The sequence below is a fragment of the Pelodiscus sinensis genome, chromosome 1 (assembly GCF_049634645.1).
Source record: "Pelodiscus sinensis isolate JC-2024 chromosome 1, ASM4963464v1, whole genome shotgun sequence".
NCBI classification, from domain to species: domain Eukaryota; kingdom Metazoa; phylum Chordata; order Testudines; family Trionychidae; genus Pelodiscus; species Pelodiscus sinensis.
In genome coordinates, this window is record NC_134711.1 from 229,287,488 (window position 1) to 229,312,053 (window position 24,566).

At 43.9% G+C, this 24,566-nt stretch overlaps 1 protein-coding gene and 1 long non-coding RNA gene across 6 annotated transcripts; one reads left to right on the plus strand and one right to left on the minus strand.

The window, feature by feature from the left end:
• The first annotated feature begins 5,554 nt into the window (after positions 1 to 5,554).
• On the plus strand, positions 5,555 to 20,196 carry LOC142825107 (uncharacterized). 2 transcript variants are annotated; one of them, XR_012899619.1, is made up of 3 exons: positions 5,555 to 5,692; positions 17,772 to 17,915; positions 19,811 to 20,196. It is a non-coding gene; the product is annotated as an uncharacterized LOC142825107 (long non-coding RNA). The 2 variants fall into 2 exon arrangements; XR_012899620.1 differs by lacking the exon at positions 5,555 to 5,692 and adding an exon at positions 10,755 to 11,538.
• On the minus strand, positions 5,686 to 22,424 carry LOC102456758 (lysozyme g-like). 4 transcript variants are annotated; one of them, XM_075916781.1, is made up of 8 exons: positions 22,166 to 22,181; positions 18,998 to 19,105; positions 18,246 to 18,336; positions 18,011 to 18,094; positions 17,073 to 17,174; positions 15,381 to 15,577; positions 8,803 to 8,941; positions 5,686 to 7,816 (listed from the first exon to the last, which is right to left on the minus strand). In XM_075916781.1, the coding sequence occupies exons 4-8, from the start codon at positions 18,090 to 18,092 to the stop codon at positions 7,683 to 7,685; spliced, it is 654 nt and encodes a 217-aa protein (XP_075772896.1). In that variant the 5' UTR covers positions 18,093 to 18,094; positions 18,246 to 18,336; positions 18,998 to 19,105; positions 22,166 to 22,181; the 3' UTR covers positions 5,686 to 7,682. The 4 variants fall into 4 exon arrangements, with proteins under 4 accessions (XP_075772896.1, XP_075772904.1, XP_075772913.1 ...); XM_075916789.1 differs by lacking the exon at positions 18,998 to 19,105 and having other exon boundaries at positions 22,166 to 22,424; XM_075916798.1 differs by lacking the exon at positions 22,166 to 22,181 and having other exon boundaries at positions 18,248 to 18,336; positions 19,088 to 19,105.
• Between the last annotated feature and the right edge of the window lie 2,142 nt (positions 22,425 to 24,566).

Here is a 24,566-nt window from a genome sequence, read left to right on the forward strand (position 1 = left end):
TCATTTATTGTTGGGCAATGTTTTGCTTTAATCATGTACCAACTTACAAGATACTTTCTATAACATTGTTTATAGTAAGTCCTGACTGCAGAGCACCTATTGTGGATAGATGCTGATGAAAATAGGATAAAAAACAGGGCCTCTCACTAATTTTGGAGTGCAGAAATTAGATAAGTAAAGGCGGATTGATGCTTTCATGTACAAACATACAGTGTTAGGTGTAGTCAAAATCACTATAAAAGAGGGCTCTCAGGTGTGTACAGTTGGAACCTCCAGGAAAATCCCAGCAAGAACCATCCCTCTGTTGATAATCAATTGCTGAAGAATTCATCAGACCCTAAGGGCTAGTCTACACTACAGCTGTAAGTGGACCTATGTTATACCACTTCACTAATGTACCTGAAGTTAATCTAACTTAGGTTGACTTACAGCAGTGTCCATGCTGTTCTATGTCAACAGGAGATGCTCTCCCACCAATCAACATTACACTTTTTGGGGAGCTGGGGTAAGAAGAAAGTGCCCTGCCATCAACTAACGGTGTCTTCACAAGACCTGCTAAACTGATGCCCTGTGCTGAACTCAGAAAAGGTGATTTAGCTATAAGTATAGATGTGGCCTAAGAACATCTTTGGGGCTGTGAGTATGACTATATTTGTAACTTGTGCAGGGGTGTTTGGGACTGATGTATGCTCGGATAAACATAACCTTGTTAGCGAGTCTGATAAAACTTGTAAGACAGACTAGAAATGGTACTTGTGAATGTATGTCTCTCTTTTTGGTCTTCCTAGGTTCCTATAGGCTTTAAATCTGAAGAGGGTGACAGAGGTGTTTTAGTTGAACTTGAAACTGTAATGAACAGAGCTGAACCCATCATGGTGCAAGATAGCATCACAAAATCTATTATGAATAAAGTAAAAGGCTACAAATGGCACACAATGTTTGAGAAAACACAGAAAAGACAATGGAGAGAAAGATTGCTTTAGACTATATGTGTGTAACTAGTTGATGAAAAATCATTTTATGTAGACAAAACTTATGTGTTATGATTACAGTAACTAGAAGAGGGAACTTTCTTTTTTCACTTAGGCTTCTTGTTGAATTATTGTGTGGTTTCACTTGTCTGTTTATGTAAAGTTGTAAGAACTGAGCTTAGAAAAAATTCAAATGAAAAAGTATTTTAGTAGTGCGAAATAGATAATAGCACTTGTGTGTATGAGATTCTAAAAGGTGTGGCAGAGTGAGTCAAACAGTCATCATTAATAAGCTCCCTAAAACTCTCATAACAAGCTCCCGAAACATTGGAATCTTCTGGATTGCATTATTGATGAAGGATCAAGGAAAACTTTGTGGAGTAATCTGGATCACTGCCTCTCCTCTTAGGTTGCATCTAGACTGGCATGATTTTGCGCAAATACTTTTAATGGAAAAGTTTTTCCATTAAAAGTATTTGGGCAAGAGAGCGTCTATACTGGCATGTGCCTTTGCGCAAAAGATTTGCTTTTGCGCAAAAGCATCCGTGCCAGTGTAGACGCTCTCTTGCACAAGAAAGCTCCGATGGCCATTTTAGCCATCGGGCTTTCTTGCGCAAGAAATCAACGTGGCTGTCTACACTGGCCCTCTGGGCTTATCCTGTACAGTACAAAGTCAGTGTTCTTGCGCAAATATTTGCGGCCAGTGTAGATAGGCGGCAAGATTTTGCGCAAAAGCAAGTGCTTTTGCGCAAAATCTTGCCAGTCTAGACGCAGCCCTAGTGTACTTTGGTTGTTAACAGCTGAAGAGGAAGTAAGCACCACAATTATGCCTCAGTAGGGAAAATCCCCCTACCATATTTTTTGGCATAGGGAGCAAGCAAGAGGCACTTTCTGAAGTGTGATTTACTAAATGAATTATGGAACAGACCAATTCAGACACCCCAATGATCTCCCAGACACCCCCTGAAGCTTTTGTGCAAGATTATATTGAAATCTGGGTGGGGAGTAGCAAAAAAATAAAGTAACCAGATCCTTGCTGAACATCAAGATCTGTGGAACTTCATGTTCCTCTTTGAGGAAGAAAAGTTAAAGAAAACACCAAACGAGGTAAAAGTAATACCCATGGGTTGCGTATTTAGTGCATGAAATTCCCTGAGAATAAATTTGAAGAAAAAACTAGAATAGTTGTATGAGGCAAGACAAGATTAATTCCAGCAGCAAGAGATAAGTGACACATTATGGCCTGATCTTCATGAGGAAGGTCGACTTAAGGCAGCTTACCTATGTGTCTACACTACAGTGGTGCTCCTGTTAATAAAGGTCACCCACCACATCAACTCAATAATTCCACCTCCATGAGAGGCGCAGCCCTTACATCAACATATTTAGGATGATGTATTGTCTGTGAAAACACTATGGGTATGTCGAGACTGCATCCCTCAGTCAGCTGAGGGATGCAGATTAGGCAGGTCGACATTGCAAATGAGGAAGGGATTTAAATATCCCATGCCTAATTTGCATAAAAAATTTGTCGGCAAAAAGTGGCAGTCTAGAGGGGGATCTGTCGAGAGAGAAAGCCTTTTTTAACAGACCCCTTATGCCTCCTGCAAGGCATAAGAGCTTACCTTGTAAATAAAATATAGCCCACCAGATGTTAAACCGAAGTCTCTTTAGGAGTTTCAGGGGTAGCTGAGCTAGTCTGTCACAGAAAAAACAACAAATGGTCTGGTAGCACTTTATAGACTAACGAAACATGTAGATGGTATCATGAGCTTTCTTGGGCACAGATGATCTGAAGAAGTGGGCTGTGCCCACGAAAGCTCATGATACCATCTACATGTTTCGTTAGTCTATAAAGTGCTGCGAAATCTCTTTAGTTACTAGGGGAAAGAGGATGGATGAATACAATGAACTGAGGTAGAAAAGGAAGGGATAGGAGGATGAAAATGGAGGGCTAGAACTACCACACATAAAAAACACAGGTAAGTACAAAGGAGAAACAATTGAAGCTTTCTGCCTTATCTCACATAGTTGGTACCGTGGCCTGCTGGCAATCACCACCTCCGCTGAGTGAACAATGATGGATGTTGACTGGAACAAAAGCAGATTAGGATTCCCTAAAGAACCTCCACCCAATCTCCTTTTGCACCTTCTTGCGTGCAGGTAAGCTCTCCTAACCAAAATGAATCTGCAAGTAAGTGTGTGTACCCCTAGTAAAATAACAAACACCAAGATATTCTATTCCAACTATTCAGCTGCTTTAGGCTGACAGTTACCGCATACTTCCAGAGAAAGAGAGGGAAGTAGATTTTTTCTCAGGGAGGTGCCTGTCACAAGATCACTCTTTCCAAGATGTAATCTGGAGACACCTCCCCCACAAATGAGAGCGCGAGTCTCCTTATAGAGATTCCCCATTCTCCTAGCAACTCCCAACTTCTCTTTCCCTCTCTTTCTAAACTTTCCACCTTTTTTCCTTCTCTGGGAGGAACAAGAACCTTGCCCAACATAGCAGACCCTTGTTGTTATAACCAAACAAAATGGCAACCTTATCTAATAAACATAGTCAAACCCCTCTTTAATTGGAATGTCTCAATTTAAACAGGAAAATTAAGCGGTTAATGAGCACTCCTAAATGCCATAATATAATTTGTGATGGGGTGAAATCACAAATGACCCATTGGGGGTGATTCCCGAGGTGCTGACAAGGCCACTGCCACCATCCTTTTGCTCTCTGGGACTTCTTGCTGCCCTATCCTGCTGGGCTAGTTCCCTGGTCTCCTCCAGCCAATGCACAGAGCTGAGAATAATGCCCCCCAAAAAGCAATGCAGACACTGAATCTCTAGGTCCAAAGAAAATGCAGTTTTGGGCCCAGCTTCCTGGAATACCACTCCCCAAATAGGATCAACCCTTCCCCCCCGATGAATTATTTGAGTAAGCCCCCTTTAACAACGGAAGGGGAATGTACACACTGACTGCTCCCCCATGTAACAATTATTAACACTGGGTTTGACAGAAAATAAAAGTGATTTTATTAAGTACAAGCAGTAGGATTTAAGTGGTAATAGGTGAGAACAAGCAGAGCAAAGTAGATTACAAACTCAAAATAATAGAAACACTTAGATACTTCTACACTAAAATGTCAGTACAAACTTATTACAAAAACTTACTACAAACTCACCCTAAAATTGTTTCTTTCCTGACCAAGCCTTCCAAAACCAGGGCTGTTCCTCACCCTGGGGTCTTTGGTTCCTTCCCTCGGGTGTGCCAGTCAAAGACAAAAGACTCCTACTTTCCTATTGTTTTTAAAGATTCCCTTAGTGCATAGGGAGTCACCTGGTCTGTCCCTACCAACTACTGCTAAGACTTAAGGTCTTAAGGCCATTTGCATATGATTGTCCAGACACTGATGCCTCCCTTGATGACTTTCATTCACACATTTAAAGTCCATAACGTATTCCCTACTCCATGTGTCTAATTTTACACACAAGAATGATACATACACCAAAAATAAGATAAACAGATCCAGTGGATTAAGACCTGAAGATTGATAGGTTACATGAAGTAATTTTCTCAAAGCACCTCTGAGTTATGTATGTTTATGTCCATAAGTCCATTTCATAAAGGATGGGAGAGGTGAACCGTCACATAACAAAGAAACATAAATGAAGGACCATGGTTGCATCTTCACCGACTACAGACAGGAAACATTTTATGCCAGATATAAATCATTATTGCCCTGTCCCAAAATACCTAACCCGTTCCTACACTGGTCATGATTATTAAAGAACTTCACCAGATAGGACAACTCTAGACACTCAGAAGTGTGACATACAGGAAACGTAGCAGCAATGAGTTCAGTGGTTTTAGGTTGCCAATCCACTCCAACTGAACCCATTGCCAGAGTTGCTGGAGCATTATCCTGGACTTCAACTCCCTCTATGGAGTATGGAAGTCCAGAGGGGAAGAAGAAGAGATCACATGATGCCAAAGGGCACCATGCTGTGATGTAGCCCTTTACAGTAGAGGTGCTAATGAGTTACCCGTAGCATCAGCATTGGTAAGCTTCCTGCCAAATTCTATTTATTATTGATACTGGAGCATCAATTACCATACAATAGCTAAGTTATTGGCAACGTTCACAATAACTAGATCACAGCTATCCTATTTTGACCAGTTGGTACAGCAATTAGGGAACATGATAATACATGTGTCTGCACTTACTCAAGAGGAACCTTGTGATTTATTGGAAGTATATTTTTTGCAAAGTCATGGGTGCTATAATGAGGCAATGTGGCTTCCCTCCAAGCCAGAAGGGAAGAAACCACTCTCTCTGTGCACATGGGCATAGCCAGGCTGAGCTTGCCCCAGCCTCTGGAAATGCAGTGGCAGAGCAGAAAGCATAAAAAATGGTGCCTCTCGCACAATTGGGAGTGAGCCATGGAAGGAACCAGATGCAGGCTACTGGCACCTGCCCACCAGCCTCGCAGTGGCCTGCACCTCAAATGAGGAAGAACTGGAGTTATTGGGATTGCTGCCAGTGGCTGAGTACTCAGATGAGCTGGAAGAGCCAGGCAGCCTGATGCTGAGACAGAGCCAGAGCTACAGGGACTACTGGTGGCTGAGTAGCCAGACAAAGCCAGAGGAGCCAACTGGCACCTCGAGGAACCTGATGCCAAGGAGTAGCTGGATCTGCCTAGACTGCCAGCTTCCAAGTATCCAGGTGAGCTGAAGGAACCTGCCTGAGAGCTCAGATAGGACATAGCCCAAGGATGGAGTTGGACAGCATTAAATATTGTGACAAAGCTCCCCCTCAACCTTGGTGGGTCCTGCTCTTTCAGGTGGATTGCTTGCCTCAGAGATTCACAGAAGCCCTCTGTTTAGACACTTCCTCTAAGGCACCAGCTTGCTGTTTGTTGAGCTACTCTTATCATTGGCCAGCATGGGGAAAAGAGGGGCAACTGTAGTATCTGTGACCCTTCCAAGTGGTACAGGCCAGAACAATCCTTTTCTGATACTGAAATGGGGGTGTTGATGGTTGGTGGACCTGGAAGATAGCTAACGTGATGTCAATTTTTAAAAAAGCCTCTAGAGACAATCCTGGATATTACAGGCTGATAAGCCTAACTTCAGTCCAGGGCAAACTGGTTGAAACAATAGTGAAGAACAGGATTATCAGACACATAGGTGAAAATGAGTAGTTTGTGAAGAATCATCATGTTTTTTGTAAGGGGAAATCATGCCTTACCAATCTACTAGAATTCTTTGAGGGGGTCAACAGGCATGTGGACAAAGGTGATCCAGTTATCATGGGACAAGAGGCAAGGTCCTCTCAAGGATCAGTTATGGGTTAAAAGGCAAGACACAAAGAATACAAATAAATTGACATTTTTCAGAATAGAGAGAAGTAAATAGGGATATCACCGAAGGGATATCACTGATATTTGGACCAATACTTTTCAACATACTTATGAATATATAATCTGGAAAGGAGGATAAACTATAAGGTTTAAACATTTGCAGATGGTACAAAACTACTCAAAATAGTTAACTCCAAAACTGACTGTAAAAAAGTTACAAAGGGACCTCACAAAATTGGGTGAGTGGGTTACAAAATGGCAGATGAATGCAAAGTAATGCAAATTGGAAAACATAGCCACAACTATACATATAAAAGTTTGGGGTCTAGATTAGTTGTTACCACTCAAGAAGAGATCTTGGAGTGATTGTTAAAAAAAGTTTTAAAAACCCAAATAGAATGTTGTTATTCCAGCCATTATTCCAGAAAAACAATATTGGTGTCCACATTGCAATTGCATTATTTTGACAGAAAGTTGAAATAACGGATGACTTTTTCTAATATCAGTAAACCTCATTCCATGAGGAATAAGCCCTTTTCCGACAAAGCTTTTTCAGAAGAGGGCGTGTGTAGATGCTTCACGGGTTCTGTGTTGAAATAGCTTCTCATCAGGGCCATTCTAAAGTTATTCCTCCCCAAGGCTTCTTGGGGCTCTAAGTCAAGATAGCACGTCCATATTAAGGGAGCCTGCCTCGGACTAATTTTGAGGCTTCTCTGTAGTGTGGATACTATATTCCGGAAAAGCTTATCATATATATAGTAGCCCAATGTCTGTGACTCTGTAACGCTGAAATGCTGGCTTCTTCCCTCTGGGCAGCACTGTTGCCTGACTCATGTCCTTCATCTCTTGTCATGACGCTCAGCTGACTTCTGTGCCGCTCAGCCGCGCCGCCGCAGGGGAACAAGCGGCGCAAGCGGCCATTTGGGCTCCGCGGTCCCCCGAGTGAGAGGCAGGAGCGGGAGGAGAAGAGAAAGAGAGAGACAGAGAGGCAGGAGGCAGAGGAGAGCTGAGAGAGAGAGGGAGGGAGGCAGTAGGAGGAGGAAAGAGAGAGACACACAAACACACGGAGCGAGAGACCAAAGGCTCAGGAGAGAAGACCGATGTGGAGAAGAGACCTGAAAATCCCATCTTATGACGGCCTAATTGGCTAGTTCTGAAAGAAGCTTGCAGTGTAGATGTACCCTTAGAATGCAAACCCTTATTTCAGCAAGTTCTCAGTGCAGTCAATGGCCATATTTACATGATTAAGGTTTGCAGGTTCCAGCTTCTAATCTTCCCCAAATATAAGGTCTCTCTCCTGAATTCCTGTTATTGTAAGAACCACAATGTATCTGAAAATAAAAACTCTCATATTCAATATCCATTTCTCTTAAAATACTTGGCTCGTGCAACTATATCGTTGGCATAGTCATTGTTGGTTGTACCAATATCTGTTTTATCATAGGATTGGACATTTTCTAGTCCTGCATTATAGACAGAAATTCCACCTGAAACAAAAAAGGGGAATTTTTAAAAAGAGACTTAAAATTAAAAAACAAATAAAAATTCCAGCGAGTGGTTCTCAAACCTTTTGGCCCATGGCCCACCTGTCTCAACTCAAATATTTCCAAAACCCATCAGTTGCTAATGGAAACTCTCTGTTAATTATATAATTACATCCGAGCCATTTTGCTAGTGTTGTAGATAGGAAGAATGTTTTAATTTAACCAGCAAGAAAGGAAATATGAATTGAAATTATTAAGCAGATTAAGCTCTTTAACTTTCTTGTGTTAGTTTACCAAACTTTATTTTAAATAAAGTAAAATATTAATTTATGTCCAACACAAAAGGTTTCAACATTGTCTTTATTTATAGCAGGGAAGGGGAAACTTTTTTTGGGTCAAGGGCCACTGACCCACAGAAAAATCAGTCAGGGACCACACAAGTGAAAAGCAAAAAAAAAAAAAGCCCTCCAAAAAACCCCAACCCTCACTGATGTGGCCCCCAACTGAGACACCTTACTCCACTGGTACTCCAGCCCCAAGGACTGAGGGGGACAGAGAAGACTGAGGTGCAGGGCTTCCGATAGGCCAAATTAACTCTTCTTTCACGAGGCATAAAGGATCTGCTGACGAAGGTTTTGGGGTCGGCAGATCCCCGTCTAGACTGCCGCACTGTGCTGACAAACAGCTGATCAGCACAGTGCAGTGGCCATTTTGATGTAAATGAAGTGGCGATTATTTAAATCACCGCTTCATTTCCCTTTGCCAGGTAAATTCATCTACATGGCTCTGTCGACGGAGCCATCTAGTCTAGACACACCCATCTAGTTTCACTGCCCAAACTATGCAAAATAGACAAACTGAATCAGTGGTGAAAAAATGATACTTAGAAATAAAAAGCATTTAAAATATCAGTAACAAAAAAATCTTTAACATGATTTTTGTGCTAAAAGTTCCCTTAGCTCCTCTACTGAATATAGTCTATGCTGTACCTTTCAGCTGTTGTTCCTTGGTCCATCTGGGGAATTTTTTCTGGATTAATTTAATATTATCAGCAAGGATGCCTGTGCCCTGAATGAGGTGCACTTTGCTATTCCATGGTCCAAACAGTTGATGTTTGTGTTTATCAATCTAGAAGGGACAGAGAGACCATTACTTCTGAAAAAGATGATGTGTTTATGCTGTTCTTTCCTCTCAGCATATTCCACATGACATGGTTGAGAAATTAATCAGTATTTCATATTTACTGAACTTCTTGCTGCAATCCCAACACAGACATTAAGGACTAGTACACTGGACTCTTCTAATAAAAAGGGTTTATCTTAAAATGCGTTTTCTGTGCCATATCACTTATAGCCATAAATGATGATATTCAGCTCTGCTGAGGTGCCTGCTGCTGCCACCATATACCAGCACACTTAAGTCACTATTGGATTATCACTGACAGGCTTGGCAGAAGCAGCCTGTGCTTTAAGATGTTAGGTCAAGGGTGGGCAAAATCTATCCTGTGTGCCAGATCCGATATACAGAGCTAATCCCTGGTGGTCCCCCACCTCTTTATTTACCTATGCCTCTGTAGATATTGGAAGATTGCAGCTCTTGTTGGTCATGCCTTGCAGTTTGTGGCCAATGGGAGTGGTAGGAAGATTTGTCCCGGTCCATGACACTTCCAATTGCTCCTGTTGGCCACATACAGAGAGCTGTAGGCAATGAGAGCTGCAATCGACTGATACCTGCAGAGACACAGGTAAATATAGCGGTGGTGGCCTACCATGAACTAACCCTGCTGGGCTGCCATTTTTTTAATGCCCACCCCTGTGTTAGGTGAATATTCTAAAAATCCATTGTTGTCCCTCAGGTCTTTGTGGGACGAGTTTGTGGTGGTTTTCACCTTGGCCTGAGACTTTTCCCCAGTTAGCTGATGCCACTAAGAAATTGAATTTCATCAAACGAGCAGGGGGATGAACTGAAATGGCTGCCTGAAGCTTGAAGTCTGAGGGGATAGAAATCTACTTCCATCCACTCCTCAGCTTAGTAAACTCCCCCCATAATATGGAGCTTAAGATGCAGAAGGTGGATTTCCCCTCTCTCCCGCCCCCACAAAATAGATCTAACTGGGGCTATGTCTAGACTACATCCCTCTTTCGACAGAGGGATGTAAATTAGACACTTCATAGAATCATAGAATCATAGGACTGGAAGAGACCTCGAGAGGTCATCGAGTCCAGCCCCCCGCCCTCAAGGCAGGACCAAGCTCTGTCTACACCATCCCTGACAGATGTCTATCCAACCTGTTCTTAAATATCTCCAGAGAGGGAGATTCCACCACCTCCCTTGGCAATTTATTCCAATATTTGACCACCCTGACAGTTAGGAATTTTTTCCTTATATCCAATCTAAACCTCCCTTGCTGCACTTTAAGCCCATTACTCCTTGTCCTGTCCTCAGAAACCAAGAGGAACAAATTTTCTCCTTCCTCCTTGTGACACCCTTTTAGATATTTGAAAACTGCTATCACGTCCCCCCTTAATCTTCCTTTTTCCAAACTAAACAAGCCCAGATCATGAAGCCTGGCTTCATAGGTCATGTTCTCTAGACCTTTAATCATTCTTGTCGCTCTTCTCTGTACCCTTTCCAATTTCTCCACATCTTTCTTGAAATGTGGCGCCCAGAACTGGACACAGTACTCCAGCTGAGGCCTAACTAGTGCAGAGTAGAGCGTTCGAAATGGCGTTTGTTCAAAAGAGCGCCATGATGTGATTATGCAAATGAAGTGTGGGATATTTAAATCCCCACTTCATTTGCAATTTCGAAGTGTCTAATTTACATCCCTCTGTTGAAAGAGGGACGTAGTTTAGACACAGCCTAGGAGTGTTTCTTGCTCGCTGTGTGAAGAAATCTCTCAAGTTCCAAATGAGCACATGGCTGCCAAATCAGGAAGAAATGCCAAGGGCTGAAGAAAATCAAATGGCTACCAAAACTGACATTTGGAAGTTGATCTCTGAGATTAAGGCCATAAAAGATGATCTGATAACTAAGCTGCTAACAGTAAAGAAGGAAGTTATTGCCATAGAAAGTTCAGCCACTGTTCTAGAGACTGGCCTCAGAGAAGAAAGTGAGAGGGGGACTGAGAGCTGTAGAGCTACACAGCATTGATGAAAGAAAGAGGGGCATCTTAAACTGGATGAATCAGAAGAGAGATCATTAAAGGAACATCAGAATTAAGTGACCACCTGAAAATGCTGCAGGACGAAACCCATTCCTGTTTGTGAAAACTTTAAGTATGGAGTTATGAAATCTGAGCTCTCTGGAAAAAGTGAAAGTGGAGAGGACATGTAGGGCATTGCACCTTCCAATCTGGGCCTAATAATTATAGACCCAGAGATTAGAGCCAGGGCCTGCCTCTGTTGTGCACCCCTGCCTCTGACGGCATGATGAGCATGAGGTTCCATGTGATGAGGAACGCCATTTTAAAGAACACATGGTCCTGCCCAGGCATGCATGAACTTGTATGCAAAATGCCTAGTACACGCTGTCTGATGTTCTATCTGCTGCTAAATATTGTCCTTGCTGGTAGCCTCAGCTGCTAAGATTGGACTGCTATCCTCGACAGAGGCTACTGCAGGGCTCGCTGGATCCTGCAGAGAGAGGTTACTCCTCTTGCTAACGCAGAGCAGGAATGGTGCAGTCAGCCAGTGTGGACAGGTGGAGCAGCAGCTGTGCAAGGTGTGAGTAGCTCAGTGGCAACAGCTACCTGATTCTTTCATTTTCCTGCACTTTGGGAGGGAAGTCACAAGGGTGAGCTAAGTGTCCGGTCCAAGGTTAGGAGTTCATCCAGAAGGCTCATTCTGGTCTTGGAAATTATGACCTAAAAGACAGGGCTGCCATTTCAGATTTTGGTGGAAAGGGGAAAATTTAACTGCATTTCCCAGGGCTATTTTCTACTCTGTCAATAGTGCACAGTAACTTAAAAATTAGCCCCAAAGTAGCCTGATCTATTTATGTAAACAATTTTTAACACTATAGTCTATATCTTTAAAAAGAATCACTATCTAGAGTATAATTAAATGATGGATGCTAGCAGTATAGATCTATAACAGACACATTTTGGCAGTCCAATCATACAAATTGTTCAGATTGGCTTAGGGTTATGTTCCCTAAAAGGTTTGTGCAACTAGTTATGATAAATAGAAAGGATTAAGTTGGAATGAGTTTTCTAGTGCAGTGGTTCCCAAACTTTTTGGCATCACGCCCTCCTTTTTGATTTTTGAAAAACCCTCACGCCCCTCCCCCCCCAAAATAGCAGCAAAACTTGTTGAGGGGAAAAAAAAGGAAAAAAGGAACTGAACAGGGCAGCAAAACTTGATGGGGGGAAGAGGCTGGGTTACCTCGCGCCCCCACCCCCAGAGTTTCTTCATGCCTCCCCCCAGGGGGGCACACCTCCCAGTTTGGGAACCCGTGTTCTAGTGTGTTGCAGTAAGGATTTGATAAAGTAAACATCACCTCCATGAAACTCACTGATATGTACTCAGGTTTGTGAGACTCTGCTACCCCCAGAAATGTTAAACAGGAAGTACAACAGAAGATAAGACTATTCACCTGCTGGAAGAGGAGATACAGCAGAAAGCTGCTCAATTGCTGTTTGAGGATAGAAGTTGAGGGGTAACAGCTCCTCAGAAGGTATCTAGGAAAAATGTCACAGAAAAGTGCCGCCCTGCTCTGGGGAGATTTGGTAAAATCCAGGCATTCACAGAGGAATCTGTTTCTCTGCCACAGCCTATGGACCTGGCCCAAATCTCATTGTTCGCAAGGATGGACTCCTTCAGACAAGTGGAACTAAATGGTGGACTAAATGGCCACACTGGGGTACTAGCATTCACTAAAAAAGTAGAGAGTTGGAAAAAACTGGAAAACTTCAAGAGTATTTAAACCCTGGTTATATGACACACTGGGAATAGGAGCTGTATAGATAAATAATCCCAGAGGAATGGGGATAGAGGGATTGGGAGACAGAGGTGTGTTGGAGAAATAATAGTGAAAGCAGAGATTTTTATAGATGGGTATAAGCACTGGAGAAACTGTAGTGAAAGAGTCTCAGAGGGGTAGGGTAGCCTGTTAGTCTGTAACTGAAAAAAACTTAAAAAACAACTAATGGTCCTGCAGCACCTTAGACTACATTTTTGGTTAGTCTCGAAGGGTACGTCTAGACTACATGGCTCTGTCGACGCTTCAATAAAATAAAAATGGCCGCCGTGCTGTGCCAACAATCAGCTGATCTGGCACAGCGCAGCAGTCTAGATGGGGCGCGGTCGACAAGGGAAGCCCCCGGTCATACCAGAGCGGTCGACAAAGGCTTCCCTTGTCGACCGCGCCGCGTCTAGACTGCTGCTCTGTGCCAGATCAATTGATCGTCGGCACAGTGCAGCAGCCATTTTAATTTTAATGAAGCGGGGATTATTTAAATCCCTGCTTCATTGACTATGCCGGGTAAACTAGTTTACATGGCTCTGTCGACGGAGCCATGTAGTCTAGACATACCCTAAGGTGCTGCAGGACCATTCGTTGTTTTTTGTAGTGAAAGAGGAGATTTTATACACCTATGGTTATTAGCTAGTATTGAAACACAATTTGTAACCAAATATCGTTAGATATTTTACCAAATGACCCTTTGGGATCCTCCTGGGTCTTCCTAATAGAATTGGTCACACAAAAGGGAAATGAAGAATGAATCTCTCATCTGCTATTAACTACTGGGCTACTGATACCTCTTAGTGGACAAAAGAAATAGTGCAGTCCTTGAGGAATCGTTCAAAAATATGGGAGGGTGCATCTGTTATGTACCCAGCCAAATAAATCAAGTATAATACTTAGTTGTTTAGTTAGCATTTGTTTAACACCCAGATTACATCCACCTGCAACAAAAGCAGCAAAGGTGTGCTTTTATGTTGAATACTAGCCGATGTACCCAGTTTTGCTCGGGTCTTTAACTGAAGTAAAGTTTTGATGTTTTTGGAAAATAAATTAAAAACATCCATGCTTTATGTCAATTATTATATATTTTTTTAAATGAAAGAAAATTAAAGCTGGAGTGAGGGTTCTGCATCAAGGAGAGAGTCTTAGAGCAAAGGGTTGGGAGGTGTAAGGGGGTCAAGACAGGAGTTGGTAGCCTCAGGGCAGGGGAAAGTAGGGTGGACTCACAGGGAAGGAAGTGGGGGTGCAGAAGTCAAGGCAGATGGAAGGTGCAAGACTCAGGGCAGGGGGCTCAGGACAGGAGACTGGGAGGTGGGGGAGGGCTTATCACAGACACCTTCCCAGGGGGCCATGGCAGTGCTCTCTGCCAGCGGCTCCTCTCAAGAGGCCAGGGTTGCACTTCTGGAGGGTGGCTCTACCCTGAAAGGGTGGATCCAGGGCTGCGCACTCATTGGGTGTGGGTTGGGTCTGCACACTCATTGAGTGGGGGTTGGGGCTCTGCAGTCAGCCTCAGCCTGCAGCTACTCCCCACCCCAGCCTACAGCTGCTCTGAGGGGTGGCTTTGCTTGGAGCAGTAGCCACCCTGTCCTGCAGCCTGTGGAGGTGGGTGGTGCTTTTGGGCTGGCCCCACTCTCCAACAGCTCCTCCACAGCCTGCAAGCCTGAGGGGGGGGGAGAGGAGAGGAGCTCCATGGTGGGCTGCCCCCTTCTCCAGCCCCTCTGCCCCACAGTCTGTAAGCTGTCTGGGGAGGGGCCAGGCTCTGGGGACTGCCCCCACTCCAGCTGCCTCCCTCCAGTAGCCTCCTATGGCCTGCATACTGTTGTGGGGGGTGGGTGAGGCTCTGGGGGCTGCCCCCTCCTTCAGTGGTTCCTGCCCATGTCCTACAGGCACTCCATGGGTGAGGTGGGGGGCTCTGGGCTTGGGGCAGGGAGGCTCTTTACTGGTCTGGAGTCAGGCAAGAGGGAGGAGTCCCAGCCCTCATGGCCACTGACTTTGTGCTGCCCCCAGTGGCCATTCTCATTATTGCGTCCCTCCTCTCTGTGTCCCTCCCTTTCACATCCCTCTCTTCTCTGCTGCCTCCTTTTCCATGTTATCGGAAATAGTCCCATGTCCAGTACTTTCCGTTGTCCAGACACAACCAAACCCTGACTTTGGTTTCAAGTGAGGGTAAGATAAAGCTGCAGGCAAAATTTGGTAGTCCTAGCTCTGGCTTAGGAGGAGCTCTTGAACAAATGAGCAAACAGATGCACAGACAGACAGACAGACACATTCCAAAATAGATAGATAGACAGACAGACAGATAATCCTTCCTAAATAAATAAATATTAAAAACAAGAAAAAGAGTTTCTGGGTGGAGGGGTGAAAAATTCAGGCTCATTAGGTACTTCCATGAGCTCATGGAAATAATTGATGTTCAAACTACAGCATAAGCAGCAGCCTCTTTAATGACAGGTCTGACATACCCCCGTGCCATGAGTTGATGCCTCAACAATAGCAGTGGGCCAAATTTCAATCTTTGCCTAAGCTGCACTATTGAGAAATGCAGCTGGTTCCCTGCCAAGCAGTTGGCTGTACGCTTAGTTTATTGACAATTACTGACCTGCATCAAACCAAATTTATTTCCAAGTTCATCCCAGCCATCCTTTAGGAGGGTTCCAGCATTTGACTCTCGGGAGATGATGCCAGTGATCACAGCTGGATCCATACAAATTGCTCTGCTAGCGTTCTTAATGATGGCTTTATAATTATTCATAGTAGGTAAGTCTTTCTCCGCCATCTTTGCTGAAGCATTAATTCCTGGAGTAAGTGGGAGAGTAAAGATGTCTCCTTAATAACTGTTATATCAGCAAGAGATTTCTTAAGTACAGAGCTCCGTTCTACTCTCTGATAGCCCTTGTGCAAGTCATGTGTATTGTGGATTTTGAATTATGAATTTTACTAATGTCTCAAGACAAAAAAAAGTGTGTCTTCAAATAATGTGCAGAGTCTGGATTTAATTCTTAGGCCCCAAGGTGAAGGTGAAGGTGAAGGGGCTTGCTGAGCAGGTAGAGTGGAAGAATTAGCTGCTTCCTGTCACCCTCTGAATGATGTAAGGGTGATGGTGGCAGTAGCTGAGAGGAGTCACATCTCCCCTTTATGGCCAGAAAAACAGGACTGTAATATGGGGCTTCAAAGTCAAGAGGTGGATTCAAAATGATGGAATTCTTACAGGTAGAGGCAGAAGACTTATGCTGGGAGAACTGTAATTTGAGATACATCTCAATAATTGCACTTTCCTCTCAGTTTCATTTGGCATCTGAGCACTGTTTCTTCCCACATTAGGAGGAAATTTCAATTCTACTCAACATGGGGAGGATTGGCATTAAGTCTGATTGTATTTGTAGAGTAAAAGACTAGGGAGCTCCTTCTATTTTTACCAGCAATACCAGATAAATTGTTGATCTGAGGTGCATGTGAAATAGCGAGAACTCAACACAAGTCTGAGAGTCAGGAATTTCTTAGTACTAATCCCAATTTTGGCTTTAGAAATTTCAGTTGGGCCAAAGTTTAACAAGTAATTGTTAAATTTGGATGTTCCAAACAGGGACACCTTGAGCCTGGTATCTGAGGGTTCAGAGTAGGACAGGGTATTTTACATGCTTTATGAAAATAAGCTTATGATATGAATATGTCATCATTACTAATGTAAGGTGGCTCATGTAACATATAATTGGAGATGTTGTGATTAACTGAATAGGATTATCCCATTTGTATGCCTGTATCATTTAGGTAAATGAAGTTAGCAATGCTGATGTGACTATCTGTAATTTCATATTTGCTACTTTGGGTTGCACCCACTGCTGACACAACAATAAAAGTGGGTATAGTGCCGATGGCCCATCAGCAAGAGACAATGAACTGTAAAAGAGCTTAACTGACCTATCACACAGTGCCCACAGTTCCCAATCCTTTTAATTAGAGGCACTTACATGAGTGGTTCTGAAAATCAGCCCCTAAATGGTTCATGTTGGGCACCTTAAAAAAAGTCACTCGTGGAAAAAACTAACTATCTGTTTCTGAGCCAAAATCATTTGTAGTGAAACTCCACTGAAGACATTGGTGTTACTAAATTTTAGTGTAAGTCCTCCTCTCTGTCTCTGTAAAATGAGGACAATGGTGTTTAGCCAAGAGGAATGTTATGAGGTTTAATCAAAGAATACTTGCAAAGTACTTTACAGAAGTGAAATACTGTGCATCATTGTGACGACTCTGCGTGCTAAAATACAGCAACCAAACAGCAGCCATTACTCACCACAGTAGCTTAGGCCTTCTGCTCTTGCAGTTTTACAGGAAGCCCCTGTGGTATCAACTTTGTTTATGTCACCATAGCATCCAGTCTGACTTTCAGAAGTACCTGAAAAATTGAATGGAGATATTTTAATTTAAGAACTTTTCATAAACATAAGTAAAGTGAAAAGATTCAAAGTCATGAATCAGACACTGCTCCGCTCTCAGATGGGTTTTGTGTCATAGGTTGCGGGATCTGGGTTGAGTTTTCTGGGAGCGCAGAACTTGCTAGCCAGGAGTCAGAACCTCTGTGAAGGAGAAGTCTTGTGCAAAGTGAGATCTGTTTTAATTTGGCTCTAAAAGAGGCTAAAGATGAAAACCTCTTTCCCTCTATATCAGGTGCCCCTCACGCAGAACATCCTATTACCACTTTTGGCAAGGGTTGCCACTTCTTGAAAGAGTTATCCAAATTAGTCAGAAATGGTTTATTTATATTCCATTTGCTCATGAACCAGACTCATTTGTCCCATACAAGAAGCAACAGAACCAGCTTTTATTTTTGAAGCCCTGGAATTCAGCCTCAGTTGTTTGGACACACAAGGGACAAGCAGCCCAACCCTTCCTCCCTATTGGCCTGTATCCTGCATGAGACTGTGGGGAACTGGTCCTTTGCTTGGCTGTGGGAAATATTTTATCTTTTTATCTTGGACTTCTTTGACTCCAGGTGCCAGCAGGGAGCAGAGTCCCAAAGAGGCAAAGCCAGAGGCTGTACCCCAAATCTGGAGCCAAGGCTACAGTCAAGATGCTGTCCAGAGAAGGATGTCCAGCATGAGAGAAGGGCTTCCCTCCTCCCAGGGGTGCCAGAGAGGTAAAACCTATCCCACATCCCATCCCCACAGTTATCTACTTCCACAGTTGCTTTGGCAGTGAGCTCAGTGAAATAGAAAGAGACTCCAGACTCACCAATGAGGCCCAGAATCATCAGTGTGAGTAGCATGGGGATGGTTCTTCTCAAGCACCCAAGAGAGTCTGAAAATAAATCCATGTCTGCATAGAAATCAAAATATCTAAGTGAGAAGAAGTGCTGTTGTCTGACCCTTCCAGAGGGTAATGATGATTTTAATGATGGCCAATTGATTGGACTGCGATACGGTTCTTCCCCCACTCTTTACATAATCTCATAGAATTATATACTCACACCCTTCCTTAAGGACCTTGTAGTACGATACAACAGACCAGCTCTGTCACTAGCGTGCCACTGTGTCTGATGGACCAAGTTCCTCAGTGAGCTGAAGGGTTAAGCAGTGGAAAACAGATAGTCAGGGGTGGCCCGTACATATAGGTGAACTAGGCAGTCGCCTAGGTGCCAAGTTAAATGGGGCGCCAAATGGTGGCGCAATATCATTGAGGGGTTTGGAGGTGGGGGCACCGATTGCATGGTTTGCCTAAGGCGCCAGTTACTGGCAGCTAGTCTAGGGCCACCCCTGCGATAGTGATGCAAGAAGCCCAGAAAGAACTCTTAACCATATGGTGGCTGCCCTATTATAGGGCCAGCGCACCATCAGCTCATGCTCCATGACCAGATTTAGCCTTTTCACCCACCTACTATTGTGGTGTTCAGATTTGATAGGATAACATACTGATCCATGTAACTGCCATCCAAGCACATTATTGTATCCATTATACCCTTTCTATAGTTGGATTGGTGGTTAGTATTTTGATGTTCCTTGTGGTAGCATTTACTGGTAAATTTTAACTCCTTCTGTTGAGCCATCTAAAGGTAATTGTTAGGCCATTTATCTAGAGTTCAGCCTGTTATACTTGACTGTATTTATGCTAATTTGCTTCAGCTAAATGTCTTACAGCAGAGACGGTTTTGGGGTTGGGGGCCACTGACCCACAGAAAAATCAGTTGGGGCCACACATAAGTAAGATGCAAAACAAACAAACCTTAAAGATCTGGTGTCCAAGTGAAAAGGAGAAAAAACCTCTCACAGACATGTCCCCCAACTGAGATGCAGAAAAAATAAAGATGCTCACCTCACTCCTCTCTCAGCCCTATGAGGATGGAGAAAAAAGGCACCAAGGTTCAGGGCTTCTCCCTGGGTCTGGAGTAACTCTTCTAGGAACCTACCTGGCCCTGGTAGATTTTGTGGGGCCCTCCTAACTTTTAGGGTGGGGCCAAAAGACTAGGTTCGGTGTGCAGGAGGAGTTTGCCAGGGAATGGGCTACGGCATGGTGCAGGTCTGAGCAGGAGATACAGTTCAAAAGAAATGTGGGGGTGAGGAAGGTAGGGTGCAGGAGCAGGCTGGGGAAGGCAATGCAGCATTTGAGCTGACTATGCCAAAAGCAAGGCAGTGAATATAACAAAGGGCAGCTAGCCCATGTGCGCTACAGTACAAAGAAACCATGTTTGAAATGATGGAGTGTTGCTCTTGGCTGAATGTGCAAACACTGAGACAGAAAATAATTCTGTATATAAATACTAGGACTGAGACCATAACAGTAGGTCTTCCTTTTTCACACAAATTAGGTTGTTACACTATTGAAGAAAGCTAGGAGAATAAATTCAGAATCAAGATGCAATAATTCATCTTTGCTGACGTTCGTAATTCATTTTTTGTGACCAATCTTAATGGCTCATTTATAATACAAACCCTAGTATGGGCACCCGCATGACACCACAATATGCCAACATCTTTATGGCTGACCTTGAACAATGTTTCCTCAACTTTCGCCCCCTATCACCCCTACTTTACTTAGGCTACATCGATGACATCTTCATCATATGGACCCATGGAAAAGAGACTCTTGAAGAATTTCACAAGGATTTCAACAACTTCCATCCCATCATCAACCTCAGCCTGGACCAGTCCACATGAGAAATCCACTTCCTGGACACTACAGTACAACTGAATGATGGACAATTCTCCACCACCCTATACTGGAAACCCATCAATTGCTACATTTACCTTTCTGCCTCCAGCTTCCATCCCAGACACATTTCTCCATCTATTGTATACAGCCAAGCCCTAAGAAACAACCAGATTTGCTCTGATCCCACAGACAGGCGGTGTCTAGACTACAACTCTCTGTCGACAGAGAGATGTAGATTAGGCATGTTGAAATTGCTAATGAAGCAGGGATTTAAATATCCCGCACTTCATTATCATAAACACAACCACCGCTTTTTTTTCGAAACGGAGGGTTTTTTTTTTAAAATGGCAGTCTAGACGCGGATCTTTCGAAAATAAACCTTTTTTTGAAAGATCCTGTATTCCTCAAAAAATGAGGTTTACAGGATCTTTCAAAAAAGGGTTTATTTTCGAAAGATCTGTGTCTACACTGCCTTTTTTTTTTAAACTGTTTTGAAAAAAGTGGCAGCCATGTTTATGTTAATGAAGCATGGGATATTTAAATCCCTGCTTCATTAGCAATTTTGATGTGCCTAATCTACATCTCTCTGTCAACAGAGAGGTATAGTCTAGACATACCCACAGAGACAAACACCTACAGAATCTTTATAGAACATTCCTAAAAATGAAATACCCACCTGGAGAAGTGAAACAACAGATTGACAGAGCCAAAAAAGTACCCAGACATGAACCACTTCAAGATAGGCCCAAAAAGGAGAATAACAGAATTCCACTTCTTTTTGGCTACGTCTACATTGGTCCCTATTACGAAATAGGCATGCTAATGTAGCACTTGGGAAGAGGCAAATCCGCGGGGGATTTAAATATCCCCCGCGGCATTTGCATTTTCATGGCTGCCGCTTTTTTCCGGCTTGGAGATAAGCCGGAGAAAAGCGTCCAGACTGGCGCGATCCTCCGGAATAAAGCCCTATTCTGGAGGATCTCTTATTCCTACTTGCAAGTAGGAATAAGAGATCCTCCAGAATAGGGCTTTATTCCGGAGGATCGCGCCAGTCTGGACGCTTTTCTCCGGCTTATCTCCAAGCCGGAAAAAAGCGGCAGCCATGAAAATGCAAATGCCGCGGGGGATATTTAAATCCCCCGCGGATTTGCCTCTTCCCAAGTGCTACATTAGCATGCCTGTTTCGTAATAGAGGCAAATGTAGACGTAGCCATTATGTATAGTCCACAACTCAAACCCCTCCAACACATTATACACAATCTGCAACCCATTTTGGAAAATGATCCCTCACTCTCAGAGGTCTTTGGGGAAAAGCCTATTTTCGCTTACAGACAACCCCCCCCAACCTGAAACGAATTCTTTCCAGTAACCATGCTACACAACCACATCATAAGCATCCAGGAACCCAGCCCTGCAATCAACCGTGATGCCAACTCTGCCTACATATCTATACAAGTGAATTAATCACTGGAGCCAACAACATAAGCTACCAAATCAAGGGATCATTCAACTGCACATCCAGTAATCTGATCTATGCCATCAAATGCCAGCAATACCCCACAGCTATATATATTGGACAAACTGGACAGTCCCTACGAGAAAAAATCAATGGACACAAATCAGATACATGTAAAGGGAACATACAGAAACCTGTTGGACAGCATTTCAATCTACCTAATCACTTTTTAAAAGATCTCCAGGTGACTGTCTTGTGGCAAACAGATTATGCCAATCAAATACACAGAGAGGTGTTGGAATTCCAGTTCATCCGCAAGTTCAATTCTCATGATAATGGCCTCAATCGGGATGAGGGATTTATTGAAGGTGCAAACAGCTCTTTGCGTGTAGATTCTTGCATCAGTACCCTCCCTATTTATTGCCTTTGATCCTTATCTGCTTCATTTTAACTATCCAATCTTCAGGAGCTTACTGATTGCCAGTTCTGCCTTCCTGTTTTTCCCTTTGATATTTCCATACTGTCTGCTCCTTGTTTCCCGCTCCCCCTCCTTTTTTTCCTTTCCCTCTTCTTTCTCCCCTATTTATTTTAGGTCTGCACATCCTAAACTCAAAACCTCAGTCATCTGAAGAAGTGGGCTGTGCCCACGAAAGCTCATGAAACCATCTATATGTTGTGTTAGTCAATACAAGTGCTACCAGACCAGTTTTTGTTTTTTAAGGATTTTACTAATGAGTAGAATAGAGATTAGGTCCCGCTCTGAATAAGCTTGGTAATACACTCACCTGTTTTCAGTTTCTCTGCTCCTAGAAAATGGTTGTTTTGTTTTGAAGACCTTTATATACCATGGAAGGTTCCTTCCCTCTATTCAAAACAACTATATCAGCTGTGATTAAATAGTTTCAAGTTTATAATTAAAACAAACCAGAGTCTGTCATTATGAGACTTGATTTAGGAAAGGTGTAACCCAGTAGCAAGATTTAAATTTCAAATTTGGCCCATCAGATGCATTGGCATGCTAGAGAGAGGCCTGTTGTCTCTTACCACCACATCCTTAAGGAAGGGTATGAGTATGTAATTTTAAGAGCTTATGTAAAGAATTTCCCCTTCCCCATGTTCTCTTTTTCATTCGCTTCCTGTCCCTGCAGTTGGTGACAAAATCCAAAGCAAAGCAAAAGCAATGAGGAGTTCTGTGGCACCTTAGGGTGCAATTGCACAATAAGCTGCACAAATTGAGCTATGTCAATTGTGTAACTCATTTAAAAATAGTTTATTTTGAGTTTTGGTGCTTGTCTACCCAGCACTTATTTTGAAATAGAGCACTCTTCCTCTGACTTCCCTTATTCCTCATGCAATGAGGGTTACAGGAATAGGAGTAAGAAGTCCTCCAGCTTGACAGTATTTCGACATGTCGAAATAACTGCCAGCTGTGTAGATGCGGACTATGTTATTTTGAAATAATGTTGCTGCGTAGACATTAGAGGCTAACGCATTTATTAGTTAATAAATAGTTACTAATAATTACTAAATTAATACATTTGTTAGCTGCTAAGGCACCACAGGTCTCCTTCTTGTGTTTACAGTAAGGGTATGTCTACACTACCCCCCTAGTTCGAACTAGGGGGGTAATGTATGCATACCGAACTTGCTAATGAAGCCCGGGATTTGAATTTCCCGGGCTTCGTTAGCATAAAGCCAGCGCCGCCATTTTTAAAAGCCGGCTACTGCGAACCCCGTGCCGCGCGGCTACACGCGGCACGGACTAGATAGTTCGGATTAGGCTTCTAATCCGAACTATCTGTACGCCTCGTGGAACGGGGCGGCACGGGGTTCGCAGTAGCCGGCTTTTAAAAATGGCGGCGCCGGCTTTATGCTAATGAAGCCCGGGAAATTCAAATCCCGGGCTTCATTAGCAAGTTCGGTATGCATACATTACCCCCCTAGTTCGAACTAGGGGGGTAGTGTAGACATACCCTTACAGACTAACACACCCTGTCCTGTTCTGATGTCACAGACCTTTTCAGGAGCGACTGTGAAAACAAAGAAAAAACAAAGAAAAAACAGTGGCAACTAATGGCTAGGGTGACCAGATGTCCCGTTTTTAAAGGGACAGTCCTATATTTAAGCCCTCCTGAAAGTGTCCTGACTTTTTCTTTAAAAAGGGCAAATTGTCTGGCATTTTCTATCTCTTCCTCCCCACACACACCAGTACTGGTGGATTCTGCTGCTGGCTGAATCCCTGTTCACCAGCTGCCCACCTGCCAGTGGTGAGTGGGAGCGTCTAGTAGCTGGTGGTGGGGATGGGTGTGCAAGGCTGGTGGTAAAGCAAAATGAAGTGCATCAAGGGCTGGCCACTTCCCCATGAAGCCATCAGTGCAGCCCCTGCTGTGTCCCGTTTCCAGCTGGCATGGGGTGTGAGCTGCAGTGGCTGATGAGCATGGGCAGGAGCCAGGTAGTGGCTTCACTTTCCCTCTGCTTCCCACCCACCAGCTCTTTACATGCTCCCCTCTCCCTGCTTTGCCCCTTCCCCCTAGCCCCATCCCCACAGCTCCTGTGTGTCCTTGCCAGGGTGTCCCACTGCTAGTACTGTGCAGAAAACCAGCCCCTGATAAGAATGCTCCAGCAGGCTCCTTCTTTCTCCCACTGCCTCTCTGGCTGGGCTGGGACCTTGGGAAAACCTAACACCCTCTGGCTCACGGTGCTGGCTAAGAGGAGCAAATCTCTGCATGTGCCAAAGCCCCACACAACACTAGTATGAGGAAGCCTCTCCACCCCTCAGCTACGCTCTGGAGCAGTGGGGGAGAGTGAAGGGAGGCGATTTCCAGTCTGCTCATGCCCCAAACTTGCAGATTCCATAGCAGCCTCTGCGGCAGGGGCTTAGTATCCTCTTCACCCATGCCTGTCTCCTACCCCTTGCCTGGGTACTGTCCCAGGGGAGTGCAGGGCTGCTCCATTGCCTAGATACCTCCTCTGCTCAGATATCTCCCTGGTCATTTTTGCTGAAGACCCTATAGTCAGGATCCCTGGGCCCTGGGGCACATGCTGTAGCCAGGATACAGGAGGTAGTTGGGTTATGTCAGTGGCCAGCGCAGGAGGTGCTAGCTGCCTTTCTACCCTGTGTAAGTAGGAAGGGGACACACACATTGTGGGGAAGGAGCAAGGGTTGGAGGAGAGAAGAATTCTGCA

Bases quoted from the DNA above. Each gene is read 5' to 3' on its own strand.
- LOC102456758 (XM_006113539.3), bottom strand. From the start codon at position 18,092: ATGGATTTATTTTCAGACTCTCTTGGGTGCTTGAGAAGAACCATCCCC. The intron at 17,175-18,010 runs GTGAGTCTGGAG...TCAATTTTTCAG, and splicing joins GATGATTCTGGGCCTCATTG to GTACTTCTGAAAGTCAGACT. The intron at 15,578-17,072 runs GTGAGTAATGGC...CACTTACTCCAG, and splicing joins AGAAGGCCTAAGCTACTGTG to GAATTAATGCTTCAGCAAAG.